Raw genomic sequence first — 13,840 nt, forward strand, 5'->3', positions numbered from 1 at the left:
TATGGTGATAATAAATCATAAGTCCTCAATGTAACAAGTTAGAATGATATACCAGACCGGAATGGATGTCGACCGATGTAAGGATTTTGATATCAGTTAATGAAGGTGCTGTCCTGGCGATCGATGTCGACAGTGTCTCATCGGTCGATACTAAGGGAAATCGTCTACTCGGATCTGTTTTTGTTCTTTTTTTTTTTATAACCTACAATAAATAAAATCCAACATAAATAATATATTAATAAAAACTAAATAAATATAACCTAATAGTGGGTTGTCTCCCACTCAACACTTTGTTATAGTCATTTAGCGTGACTATGGAGGTGATTGGGCTAGTGATGTTGAAAGTTGGCACTTGTTGGGAAACATGTCTCCATATCTTCCCTGCGCTTATTGAACCATGTACCAGTGAAGTCCCTCATTGCTTCATCTCCTCTGTGCCATTTTTCCTTCATTATTGTAGTTGCATCTTCTCTCTTCTGCAATCTATCTCCAAGACTCTCCAGATTGAACTGATGTCTCATAAGTCTGGCGTATGCGTCAGCTGATATCTCCTCTCCATGGTTGTGTGTATCAGACATGTCGGATGTTATCTTTTGAACTAGCCTCCCTCGGTTTGAAGCCTTGACCGATATATGTTGATGAATATTGGTCGATTTCTTTTTGCTTATGTCGATTGATGGTGATGCTTCTGGTCGACGGGCAATGTAACTTTGAATCTCCACCAATTCCCCTTGAATAGTTTCTATCTTTGAGGTCAAAGCACTAATGCTAAGATCCATTGGGAAGTAGATGTCATCACATCTCCCATCACGCCTCTCTTTTGTAGATTCCAGAACTCTGTAGATCCCTTCTACTATATGATCTATCTCTGCCCTGGTGTGAAAATCTGGTTGAGACTTTATCGAATGTGGGTGTGGTGGATTGTCGTCGACCGTTGCTGGTATGCGGTTGTCAATCGATGTCTATAAGCGACTGTCGATCGATGTGTGTAAGCGACTGTCGATCGATGTGTGTAAGAGACTGTCGATCGATGTAGCTCGAGCAACGTCAGTCGCGCTCTGAATTCTGGCTATGTCTTGCTTCATCTCCTCCATGCAATTTGTCAGCCAGCTGATATTATCATTCAGTGGATAGTAGACACCATCAAGTTTCATCTGGAAGGCTTCTTTGTTCTTCTCGTGTTCTCCACGAACTCCATAGAACATCTCATTGATCTCATCCTTGGTGTAGACCCTGGTACAAGCTTGGTCTGTGTGAATGAACTTGCATGTTCGGGAAGACATAAGTAGCTTGGCTCATCTCTTGAAGCTCTTTCCCGAAGTCTTCTGATATCTTTGTTGTGAACACGAATGGTGTGTCCATCTAGATCTCTGGCGTATCCCTGATCATCTCTGTAGATTCCATACTCATCCTTCTCTTCCCAGTAGAATCTCCTGGTACCCAAAAGATTGAAAGCTCTTCTGCCGAATTATGGCCTTCTGTCGACCGTTGTTGGGACGTCAACGTCAATCGATGGTTGAGTTGGATGTCGAGTCCTTTGTTTGAAGCTTTTGTCTATGCTGCTAGCTGTGTCATAGGACTCTTTCTGTTGGTGTTCTGGAATGTTGCGTTGATGTATGAACAGGTTGTCTGCTCCATTAGCTGTCTGAAGGATGTCTACGATGTCCTCTCGAGATACGTGCACTGTACGTCCATCAATTGCTCTTGCGTAGCCATCTGGGTCCCTGAAAATACCAAATTCGTCTGGAGTTAAATACTGGTTATCAGATTTATCTTTTTGCTTACAGGGGTTTTTGATGTCGATCGATGTTGTATTGTTGATGTGGATTGATTGTGAATGATTGGTGTTGATCGATGGACAGCTCTCCCTGTCGATCGGATGGCTGAAGCGTGTTCTTTCCCAAGCAACTGCTGCTTGATTTTGATATGTTTCATCGCGGTTTTTGCATGTTGAGAAGCTCCTCGTATGTGAAACCCTCATTAAGTTCATCATCTCCTTGATCACGGTATGCTGTCTCCACTACATAGCTCTCATGATAGCGATTATCTGCCCAACAGCCAATTGAGAAATCTCCGTCTCTGGTAGCGTCGATGTTAGTGTCGATCGATGCAAAGTAGGCGTTGTCGGTCGATGCTCGAAGGTGGTTTCGTTGGTGAGGTTGAGTGTCGATCTATGTTGAACCGTATCTGTCAATCGATAGCGACTTCTTTTTCTAAGAGGACTGATGGAGAAGTCTATCTTCCTCGTCAAGAGTCGCTCTTTGCTCTATTGCTTGTTCTGCCTCATAATCTTCATCATACGCTTATGTATCCATGGTATGTGTTGCCATAGTGGGCATGTAGTAGTCGTTTTCCCATTCATCTGGTCTACTGTCGACCGATTCTTCCTGTTGGGTGTCGGTCAATTTCGTATGGGCACTGTCGATCGATGTTGCATTGTGAGTTACGATCGATGCTGAGAATTTTATCTCATACTCGGCTCCACAGTGGAAAGCTGCAATGATTCCTGGATCATTGATTCTTCTGGAGGTCATATGTGGCTTCTTGACTGGGATAGGGTCGTAGTGGGCATTAGGATCGATGAGTGTTAGACACAACTGGTTGGTTTGCAAGGTGCACACTGCTTCCACTGTTGACAAGAAGTCTCTCCCAAGTAATAGAGAAGAGTTCCAGTTCAGCTTGATGTCCAAGACATGGAAATCTATTGGAACTAGGGTATTACCAATCTGCACCTCTAGGTCTCTCACAATTCCTCCTGAGTTCCTCTGGGAACAATCCACAAAAGTTATTAATTCCTGTGAAGGCTCCACTTGTAGACCCAGATGGTCTGCCATAACCCTAGGTAGGATGTTGACTGATGCTCCTGTGTCGCACAAGGCATGTGGAAATTTAATTCCCCTCACCGTGCAAGGTATTACAAATTGCCAAGGATCACTCTTCTTCTTCAATGTAATCCTCATCCTCATCTTTTCTTTAGCTTCACATAACATTCTCCTAATGTCTTCTTCTGTCTCTCTAGTTTTTCTGAAGAACAATCACAATTTGTGGGTATAATAAGCTTCATTGAATGGCTTATCTAGAGGAATCCTGAAGACTCTTTTCCGGAAACTTTTCTTTTCCTTTTCATTAGCCCCCCTCTTCAGATGTTTCGCTACTATTTCCTTTCTTTTCCTCAGGGTTCTTCCCTTAGGAACCCTATCAACTTCCATAGGATCCACTCCAACATTTGAAGGTCTCCTGACGGTTTCCGGTGGGTTTTCTGAAGGTTTGGGTTTGGGCCTGAGTGCATTAAGACGTGCAACATCTATCTTTAGCATCTGCACTCGGTACGTAATAGGTGCTCGTCGATCGATAGGCGCTTGAGGTTGTCGATCGATGACGGTCTCCTGGTGTCGATCGATGGTGGGTTCAGAATGTCGATCGATGTTTACGTAGACATGGCTGGGCGGATGTGGGTGTTTTGCTGCGAACTCCTCGTGAGTCATGATCCTCATGGATTTGCAAGATGCGGTTGATTCCGTAGGTGTTGTCGAGCGATGTATGGGAGAGGACATCGATTGATTTTGGATTACATTTGTCGATCGATGTTTGTGGCTTGGCATCGATCGACACCAATGTGATCCGCCGAAACTCATCAGACTTTCTACTTCGAAATCTCCTTCTTGCAGCTTCTCTTCCTTCACCACTTACCATAAATCATCCCCAATGATGGCATTCACGTGGTGTCTCATCACATCATCTTCTACCCCTTTTGTTAAGGCTCCCTGCCTCTTAACAGCTTCTCATGTCTGAACGACCTGCATCTCTAGCTTCTTCACATGAGTGCTCAAAGTTTCAAACTTTGTGTTCAGGTTGGTGTAGACAGAATCAATCTTCCCATTGAACTCCACCGTCATGCGCTGCTCTCCCTCTAGGACTCTATCAAGCATCTCCTCAATCTTGCTCTCTTGAGTTGGCGGTGGTGGCTTCTGGTAGTAGGAGCTTCCATAACCCCTGTTGTTGCTGTAGTTGTTGATGTAGGGTTTCTAGTGTTGCGAACTCTGGTTGAAGTTACCCATATTTCCATAGGAGTTTCTGTTTCCTCCCTGGTTCCCCGAACCTTGGAATCCAGTTCCAGTGATGAAGTTCACATCTGCTTCCTCTGCTCTACCCTCTGTGCCTACAGCCTCTGCTTCTTCAACCAAGCAGACCAGCTTCCTGAGAAGCATATGAACACTGTCCAGCTTTGCCTTCACCTCATCCATCTGATCATTGTCAAAGATGGTGGCAGATTTCTTCCTCTCAAAGTCAGTGGATTCCTGGTGTTGAAATTCCCATTGCTAGAAGCATCAAGAGCCATCTGGTACTGCACCGCGATTCCTCTGTAGAACGTACTGAGCAGCTGTACTTCATTGAATCCATGGTGTGGACAGTCTCTCTGATAAGACTTGAATCTAATCCAGGAGCTTTTGAATGACTCTGCAGGCTCCTGAGTGAATGTAGCATTCTTGCTCCTCAAGTCTTCAGCACGTGCGTCATCGAAGAAGTTGCATAAGACTGCATTCTTGATGGCGCCCCAGGATGTTAGAGATCCTGGTGGTAACTGCTTAAGCTAATGCGAAGCATCTCCAGCAAGTGAGTACTTGAAGAGCTTGCATAGGAGGTAGTCTTCAGAGACTCCCTCGACTTTAATAGCAGATATAAGATCCTCGAACCTCTCCAGATGGTCCATAGGATACTCGTGAGATACCCCATAGTAGGGTGTCTGTCCCACGAGTGTGTAGTTCTATGGCTTCAACTCGAAATCCCTCTGAATAGTGGGAGGACGAATGGCTGATTGGTTGGTGTAGAACTGATCTGGATGGTTGTAGTCAGCCAACGTTCTGGTTCGAGCAACCTCATCTACCGGTAGAGTGGCTCCAGTAGCATCAGTATCGGACTCAGGGATTGCAGCCCCCTGAGCATCTATCCTCTGACCTGCTGCATTACGCAGATGACCCTCCTGGTCATGCAGGTTTCCTCTGTCATCTTGTACAAGTATCAAAGTAGCAGCCATGTCTCACGGCTCAGTATCGATCGATGTTCGGATTGAAGTATCGATCGATGTCGAATGGAAGATGTCGGCCGATGGAAGATGAGTGTCTTCGGTCGATAGTGGTGAGCGAGTATCGGTCGACGGGACTAGTGTCTGGGCCGAAGATGGTTGACAGAAACCAATCGATGAACAGGTGGTGCTATCTATCGATGAGGAGTGTGCTTCTTTGCGGATTGAACGCTTCAAGCTTGCAGGATCTGGTGAGAACATTATTTGAGTTTCCTTGTTGCTTCTAGTACTGCTGGGCATGCACCTAAAAATCCAAGAAAAAATTTTATGTCCAAAAGTTAATAAAAAATAAATCAATAGGCGATCAAAGCTCCCCGGCAACGGCGCCAATTTGATATCACTCAAATTACCCTAAGGAGTGATTTATACTCTCTCAAATAAGAGGTCGAGTTGTAGTACTTAGGGATCGAATTCACAGGGAGCTAGGGAACCTAATGGATCTACTATGATTTGTTAAGTAGGAAGTTTTTTAGATTTAAAATGTAAATTTGTAATTTTGGTTAAGCAAGTAATTGCTCGATTGATTGGTTGAGGTTTTGGTGCTTAAAAGGAAATAGCTAGACTTATGGTTTCTATTCAGGAAACTTGGAATTATAATCCTACGGATGCCTAATGAGTTGCATGCATGATAATATAAAGCTCAACTATCAATTCAACAAGTCCATAAGCTACCTCATGTTTGAACTCGTCTATTAACTAGATCTAATGACCCAAACAAATGTGTTCGATCAATAGCAGTGTCGATTGATAATCCTATAGGGATATCGATTGATAATCCTATAGGGATATCGATCGATACACCTTTCGCTCCGTCGATCGATTATCCAATATGAATATCGATCGACGCGCTTCTAGTTAAGCTTTATGTTCGGGTTGAATGAAGCTTACTAAACACACTAGATCAGCTCTCGCCTTACTCTTAGCAAGAAACTTAGCTCAGTTAGAATGTTTTCAGGATGCATTCCTAAGGCAAGTTCTAGGTAGCTAATCTAGAAACATGCATTAATGAACAATCCTAATGACAATTACCACAACTCAGCAATCTATAGTTGGGGCTAATCCCTCATAACCTATTTAAACCCTAAATCCAATAGTGGAACTACTAGGACATGGCCAAGCAATTCATGAAAGCAATTAGGTTAGAAAACTTCATAGAATAGTAAAATAGATATTAATGGAGTTCCAATCACAAATTATAACTTTTGATCTTCTTTCCAATCTATCACAATCCTAAAACCTTTTGCTGAAAGTAGTTAAACTAAAAACACAGAAAATCATACTTTGCCTCTAACATGGTGGCAAAGCTTATATAATTAGGTTAAAACTAGTCAGGGGTAATCTTGTAAATTGGTGAAGACTTGGGGTTCAAGTTGGCTGTGACCAAACGGACTTTCTGTGTGCTTTGATGTCGATCGATGTTCAAGTGTGAACATCGATCGATATTCCTCCTCCAATATTGACTGATGGTCGAGCTCGATGGTCATCTCGAGTGCTTTCTCCAAATATCTCCAAAATGCTCCAAAATCATCACTTATCTCCAAATCACTTATGATCTTATAAATATAATAAATAGTCTCTATAGTATAATAATAGATAGTAAAAACACCTATAAACCATGGACGAAAATGGGTCAAATCCATGGTCTATCAGGAACAAAGGTGCTCCCCCTCCTACTTTCGAGGATTAACCAGCCATTCCGCTGGTTTCTGAGATGGACGTGGATTCGTCTGTCATGCCGAGAGGGTCTCGGACCTGAACTCATGTCGCTATTTCTTTTTCTTTTTCTGAATAATGGCTTTTTTTAACCTTGGTCCTTTGCGGCCTTTATTATTTTTTGAACAACAACCCTTGTGGGAACCGAAATTCGCACTGTCGATTTCCGTTTAAGTAAGGAAAGTTAGGAAAACCCTAATTTCCCAGAGGTCCCGGATATCTGCTAAACTACACGCCAAGCAATCAGAACACGAAATAAAGACGAGAAAAATAAGAAATCGAAAAGAGAGCAAAAGAGATCTTATTCTGAAACCGCGTTTTGAGCGTTACAACAATGTAAGAGCCTGGGCTACAAGAGCTGTCGGCAAGATTCCTAGTTCTAAAACCCAAATACTGCAAGACCTAATTGAGTCGCAGCTCGAATAACAAAAACGGAAAGTTGCCTAAAATTGCTCTAAGTGCTAAGTTTGCTCTAAAAAACTTCTCTCTTTGTGCCTTTCGCCTAGGACTCCTTATATACTCCTGCAAGGTTGGTTTTAGCTTTTCCCTTCCTGCCCTTAAGCCGTCTTGAGTGAAAAATGGAGATATTCCATTTTTTCCGATCTTCATGTTTATCTGCGGAAACTTAACATTTTTTCTGCGGAAACTTATCGTTATATTTGTTTTAATAAAATAAAAACATAAACCGCCATAGTACCTACGACATAAAACGTTTGTCACGATTTTCTTTTCGACAAAAACAAGTTCTCGCTGTTTTTATCGTAAAGGTTCAACGGTAACTTTGATCGGAATGATGTGAGAAATGATATGGCTGTGGTACATGGGAGCTAGAATTGAGGAACATACGAGAATGCATGGATTTGGGTCTTACCCGTTGATCGATGTCCGAGACAGTTCGGTCGCTACGTAGTGACCTAGTCCGCGCTGGATCGGTTGCTACGTAGTGACCGAACTAAAGTTTTGGTCGGTCGCTACGTAGCAACCGACCAAATGGTTTGGTAGGTCGCTACGTAGCGACCGACTCGTTCGCGGGTCGGTCGCTACGCAGCGACCAACCTAGTGGCTTGGTCGGTCGCGGGTCGGTCGCTACGTAGCGACCGGCTCGTTCGTGGACCGGTCGCTACGTGGCGACCTTGTCTGGATCTTTATCTAACGTTTCATGAACGTGTTCTCAGACTATTGGTGTTTAGGTTCGATGAATCAACCGAGATTAGTGCAAGATTTTGCCGCAAAGTTCTTCGTAAAGTTCTCTTTACGAAGATTTCTTTTTGTAAAAACGTTCATGCTGATTTTTACGGGGGCTTTCAGACATTGACTCTGTCGTGCCAATTTTTACCCCAACATGCATGTTGTACCAAAAAAGGGCGGAATCACTGTGGTGAAGAATGACAAAGACGAAGTCATTCCCATGCGAACCGTCACTGGACATCGAATGTGTATTGATTATAGAAAGGTAAACGCTGCTACCAGAAAAGATCACTTCCCTTTACCATTCATCGATCAAATGTTGGAAAGATTGGCGAATCACCAATACTATTGTTTACTTGACGGATACTCTGGATTTTTCCGAATCCCTATACACCCTGACAATCAAGAAAAAACCACCTTTACATGCCCTTACGGAACGTTCGCATACCGTAGAATGCCATTCGGTCTTTGTAATGCCCCTGCCACCTTCCAACGATGCATGATGTCAATTTTTACTGATATGATAGAAGATTTCATGGAAGTTTTCATGGACAATTTCTCAGTATATGGATCTAGCTTCAAAAACTGTCTCGATAACCTATGTAAAGTTTTGGCAAGATGCGAAGAAAAGAATCTCGTTCTAAATTGGGAAAAATGCCACTTTATGGGTAACGATGGAATCGTCCCAGGACATAAAGTGTTTTCTACTGGTATAGAAGTAGATCAGGCAAAGATTGAGGTAATGACCGGCCTGCCGGCACCCACAAACGTAAAAGATGTGGGAAGTTTTCTCGGACATGCCAGATTTTACAGAAGGTTCATACAAGATTTTAGCCAAATCGCTAGACCTCTCACCTCACTCCTCTGTAAAGAAGTTAAATTCGACTTCACACCAGAGTGCGTAAACTCTTTTGAGGAAATAAAAAAAGCCTTGATTACCGCCCCCATCGTACAAGCACCTGACTGGAATCTTCCTTTCGAAATCATGTGCGATGCGAGCAATTTCGCTGTAGGAGCAGTTCTGCGCCAAAGGAAAGACAAAAAGCTACATGCAGTTTATTATGCCAGTCGAACTCTCGACGAAGCACAAAGAAATTACGCAACAACAGAAAAAGAACTGCTCGCCGTGGTTTATGCATTCGAAGAATTCCGTCAATACCTGGTCGGTTCGCGAGTCACCGTCCATACTGACCACGCTGCAATTAAATACTTGATGCAAAAGAAAGACGTGAAACCACAACTCCTGCGATGGATCCTTCTACTTCAAGAATTTGACATCGAGATTAAAGATACAAGAGGAGTAGAAAACGGAGTTGCAGATCATCTTTCCCGGATAAGAATAGAAAACAACGTCCCTATCGATGATTTCTTGCCAACTGAAAACGTTTACCAAACGGATTCGTTCATCAGGAATGTATGTCTCACTTCCGAGGACCTGTTGATCGACGATAACGATGCAATGTCGATCGATTACGACAATAAAAGGTCCATCGACGACGACGATAGTATGTCGATCGACACTTCAGATATTATGAGCGAATATACAAATCCCAAAACCCTCACCTTGGATATAAAAGTTAACGTCGCGCACAACAAACTGTACCCTGACCATGATTCCCCCGTAAATGAAAGTCTGCATCGAGAAGTGCATGTAGTCGGACAAGGTTCAAAGGACAGACCTTGGTACGCTGATATAGTAAACTATTTAGTTGCTGACATAGAACCTGAAAAGTTGAGAGGCTACACAAGGAAGAAATTTTTAAGAGAGGTTAGGAGATATCACTGGGACGAACCATATATCTACAAACACTGCTCTGACGGGATGTATAGACGCTGCGTCGCCAAAACTGAAATACACGATATTTTATTCCGATGCCATGGATCCGATTATGCTGGGCATTTTGCAACCTTTAAAACGGTATCAAAAATTCTTCAAGCAGGATTTTGGTAGCCAACCATGTTTCGCGATGCTCATGCATTCATAGCGCAATGCGACATATGCCAACGATGGGGAAAATCAGTAAAAGACACGAAATGGAAAAGAAGTCTATTCAAGAGGTAGAAGTTTTGATTGTTGGAGAATAGATTTCATGGGCCCTTTCCCTTCTTCGTACGGAAATAAATACATCCTAGTCGATGTTGACTATGTGTCAAAGTGGGTTGAAGCGGTAGCTTCCCCAACAAACGACGCATTCGTAGTTATTAAGCTTTTCAAAAGCATTATCTTCCCGAGATTCGGAATACCCCGAATAGTCATAAGTGACGGTGGTTCCCATTTCAGCAACAACGTTTTTGAAGGACTACTCCGTAAGAACGGAGTACACCATAGAGTTGCTACACCCTGCCACCCGCAGACGAGTGGGCAGGTAGAAGTCTCAAATCGACAGATCAAAGAAATCTTAGAAAAGATAGTGGGCACATCTAGAAAAGATTGGTCTAGAAAATTGGACAATGAACTCTGGGCTTACCGGACTACCTTCAAAACTCTTTTAGGAACCACCCCATTTCACCTGCTATATAGAAAATCATGTCACTTACCGGTTGAGCTGGAACACAAAGCAGCCTAGGCCATTAAATTATTAAATTTCGACATCAAACCAGTTGCCGAAAGGAGGCTCATACAGCTTAACGAACTGGATGAGATTAGACATTTAGCCAATGAGAAGAAAAAACGAAAGCATATCATGATAAAAAGATCATTTCCAGGCACTTCGAACCAAATGATCAAGTACTGCTTTATATATCTCGGCTAACGCTGTTTCCAGGAAAACTCCAATCTCGTTGGTCAGGTCCTTTCACTGTTGTGAATGCCAATCCTTGTGGAGCCATTACGCTTATAAATCATAAAGGAGAGGAATTTCCGGTAAATGGCCAACGATCAAGCACTATTGGGCTAAACCGCCAAATATCGGGCCTATAAACTTAGGCCCCCTTCCCGATAATTAGAAAAATCGAATATCGAGTCAAGCTAAGGACTTAAATTAAGCGCTGAATGGCAGTTAACCCATTTTTAGTTTTAGAATTTTTAGAATTTTTTTTTAAAAAAAAAAACACACACAAAATTATCGGAAAACAAAACTCCTGTCGTTCGACCACAACACCACATCATCGATCGACATCAAATGCACAGACACAGCTTAGATCACTTAAGTCGACATTCGCACAAACCCGAAAACCCTATGAAAACATTCCCATCTCTTTTCTCTCTCGTTTTTCGCCAAAATCCGACGATTCTTGCGCTCAATCCGCTCGAATTTCAACCCTCTATCAGCTTAGATCACTTAACTCACGCATCATCATGGTATTAAGACGAAATTTTCTAAATTTTCGTTCTTCCTAGGGTTGAAATAGAAATCGGATTTGAACTGAGATTTTAAAGTTTATATCGATCGATTTGTGTTTAAGGAACAATATAATAGGGAATACTGATCGATTAAACAAATTATCTGTACCATGCAATTGCATAATTGGGTTATTCCATACGTGTCGATCGACATCGAGACATCTCTATCGATTGATAACACTTAATTTTATCGATCGATCTTATTCCATACGTGTCGATCGACATCGAGACATCTCTGTCGATCGACAACGGCAATTACACCATCGAAATTCACTGATTTATTCTTGTTTGTGAACTTTGTTTACAGACCGACGAGAGGAAAACGAAGAGGAGATTAGACACCCGCATCACGGCTCCAGTCCGTGCAAAGAAACTTGGCCGAGAGAGCCCGAGGATGGACCTATTCCACTCTTTGACCACTTCGCGGACACGCAAAAAGCGGCAAAGAGCTCGGCATGGAGAAACCGTGCAATCGAGGACACCTGGGACGACTATGACAACATATTCTACAGTGAATGGCTGAAGGTTTCCAAAGAACCGACTCGGTTCGTCATCGAGACGTGGTTTGAACATTGGGCATCCGATCGGACCTCGAGGACTTGTTCGTGGAGTTGGGTATGGGAAACTTTGCTACTCACCCAGAGGTTCTCTACCCAGAGCTGGTCCGTCAGTTCATGTCCACAGGGAACATCTACTATGCCAACAAGAGGGCAAAGAAAGCTAGCGAGGGTGTCTTGACCTTCTTCATTCGCGGCATCCACTACAGAGTCCCTCTCTCGACTCTCTGCACTATCTACGGGTTCAAGAACGAGCGCCAGCATGATGTTAGGAGTTTTCGAGGCTCCTAATCAAATGTTTTAGTATAAATGATGTCAAACCAGTTCGAAGTGATTCTAAAGCAAAGGGAATGCAAGACCATACTTAATCTAAGTGCTATCAATTGGTGAGATGATTATGAACTAGAATACTACTAAAATGCAATAAAGAGCAAAGTTTTCTTTCTTATGAGATGGGAGAACTCATGGGCTAAGGGAATTGACCTTGGGTGATCAAGTTTCAACAAGATTCCTCTCAACTTAGGATTACAAGAGTATTTATATGTCTTTGGTAAACCTAATGGTTTCCATTAAAAAGTTTTAAAAGCCCTTAAAAACATTAAAAATTCGACTAAGGTAAAGTCTCGACTCGAGTCGAAACAACTCGGAACACCCTTCGTCGCACCACCCTCTTCGGATAGTCGTCGAGCTTCTTTCTTCATGCGAGCGGGTAGGCGTCTCCGCGTGGCCTCACCCTGCTGTCGTCTTCTCTTCTTTCTACGCGGGTATGCGACCCCGCGTCACTCAACCCGCGTGAGATCGTCGATTCTTCGTTTCTCTCGGTGCGTGCGGGTAACGGTGTCCGCGTTATCCAAGCCGCGTTGGAGCTCTCCGTTGGCTCCTCTCGATGCCTCGACGCAGGTAAGAGTACCCGCGTTGGTTCAACCCGAGTTGTGCTCGCTTGAACTCGAACTAACTTCGTCGTCTTCTCTTCTTCCTACGCGGATATGCGACCCCGCATCACTCAACCCGCGTGAGATCGTCGATTCTTCGTTTCTCTCGGTGCGTGCGGGTAACGGTGTCCGCGTTATCCAAGCCGCGTTGGAGCTCTCCGTTGGCTCCTCTCGATGCCTCGACGCAGGTATGAGTACACGCGTTGGTTCAACCCGAGTTGTGCTCGCTTGAACTAGAACTAACTTCATTTTCCATCTCTTCTTGAGTCATAATGCTTCTAAACACTTCCAATTACTCCATAGGACACTCCACTATCTGATTAGGACATATGAACGCAATATGGATTCTAAAGATGCTAAATTCCAAATCTATATGATCATTATGTGCAAAATAGAGACTTAAAATAATGCAAATATGCAAGATATCAACTCCCCCAAACTTGTTATTTACTTGTTCTCAAGTGATTTTGCAAGAACTCATAAGGGAAAAAGGTTTGAAGGTGGGAACTCATAGCCAAAAGTAACACTTCCTAGCACTCAACTTAACATCCTAAAGAAACATAGCAAAGAGCATGAGCAACTTCCTTATTATACTCTAGCTTCTCTAGGCTTATCCATACTCTTTTGCCTCTACTCAAGTTGCAATACTCATCACCAACAAGTTCCTTCAACCAGCTCTCACATTGATTCACACACACACACACACAAAATGAATTCTCACAAATGGGCATTTGATCTCAATCATTTGGCTAGGTAAGCAATGGTCTAATATGAATGAAGAGAGGGGTTCAAATGTTTTCATTTAAAGGTGGTTATCACTCAAAACAAGGAGCTTGATCATTATGCAAAATTTATCTAAGAGAGGGGTTCAAATGTTTTCATTTAAAGGTGGTTATCTTCTCTTTGATTCTTTTTTTTTTTTATATATATATGGAGGAAGGTTCTTTGTTACATAACCTAGAGCTTTATACTTTCTTTTTTTGTCCCTAGAGTTTTCTTTTCTATTTATACTCTTTTTCTCATC

General features: G+C 42.8%; 1 protein-coding gene across 1 annotated transcript; it reads left to right on the plus strand.

The window, feature by feature from the left end:
• Positions 1-10,074: 10,074 nt before the first annotated feature.
• LOC106320338 (uncharacterized protein K02A2.6-like) lies at positions 10,075-11,850 on the plus strand. Its single transcript, XM_013758690.1, has 2 exons — positions 10,075-10,350; positions 11,635-11,850. Exons 1-2 carry the CDS (start codon positions 10,075-10,077, stop codon positions 11,848-11,850), a joined length of 492 nt encoding a protein of 163 aa, XP_013614144.1.
• The last annotated feature ends 1,990 nt before the right edge of the window (positions 11,851-13,840 follow it).

This window comes from Brassica oleracea, unplaced genomic scaffold (genome assembly GCF_000695525.1).
Source record: "Brassica oleracea var. oleracea cultivar TO1000 unplaced genomic scaffold, BOL UnpScaffold00888, whole genome shotgun sequence".
Lineage (NCBI taxonomy): Eukaryota > Viridiplantae > Streptophyta > Magnoliopsida > Brassicales > Brassicaceae > Brassica > Brassica oleracea.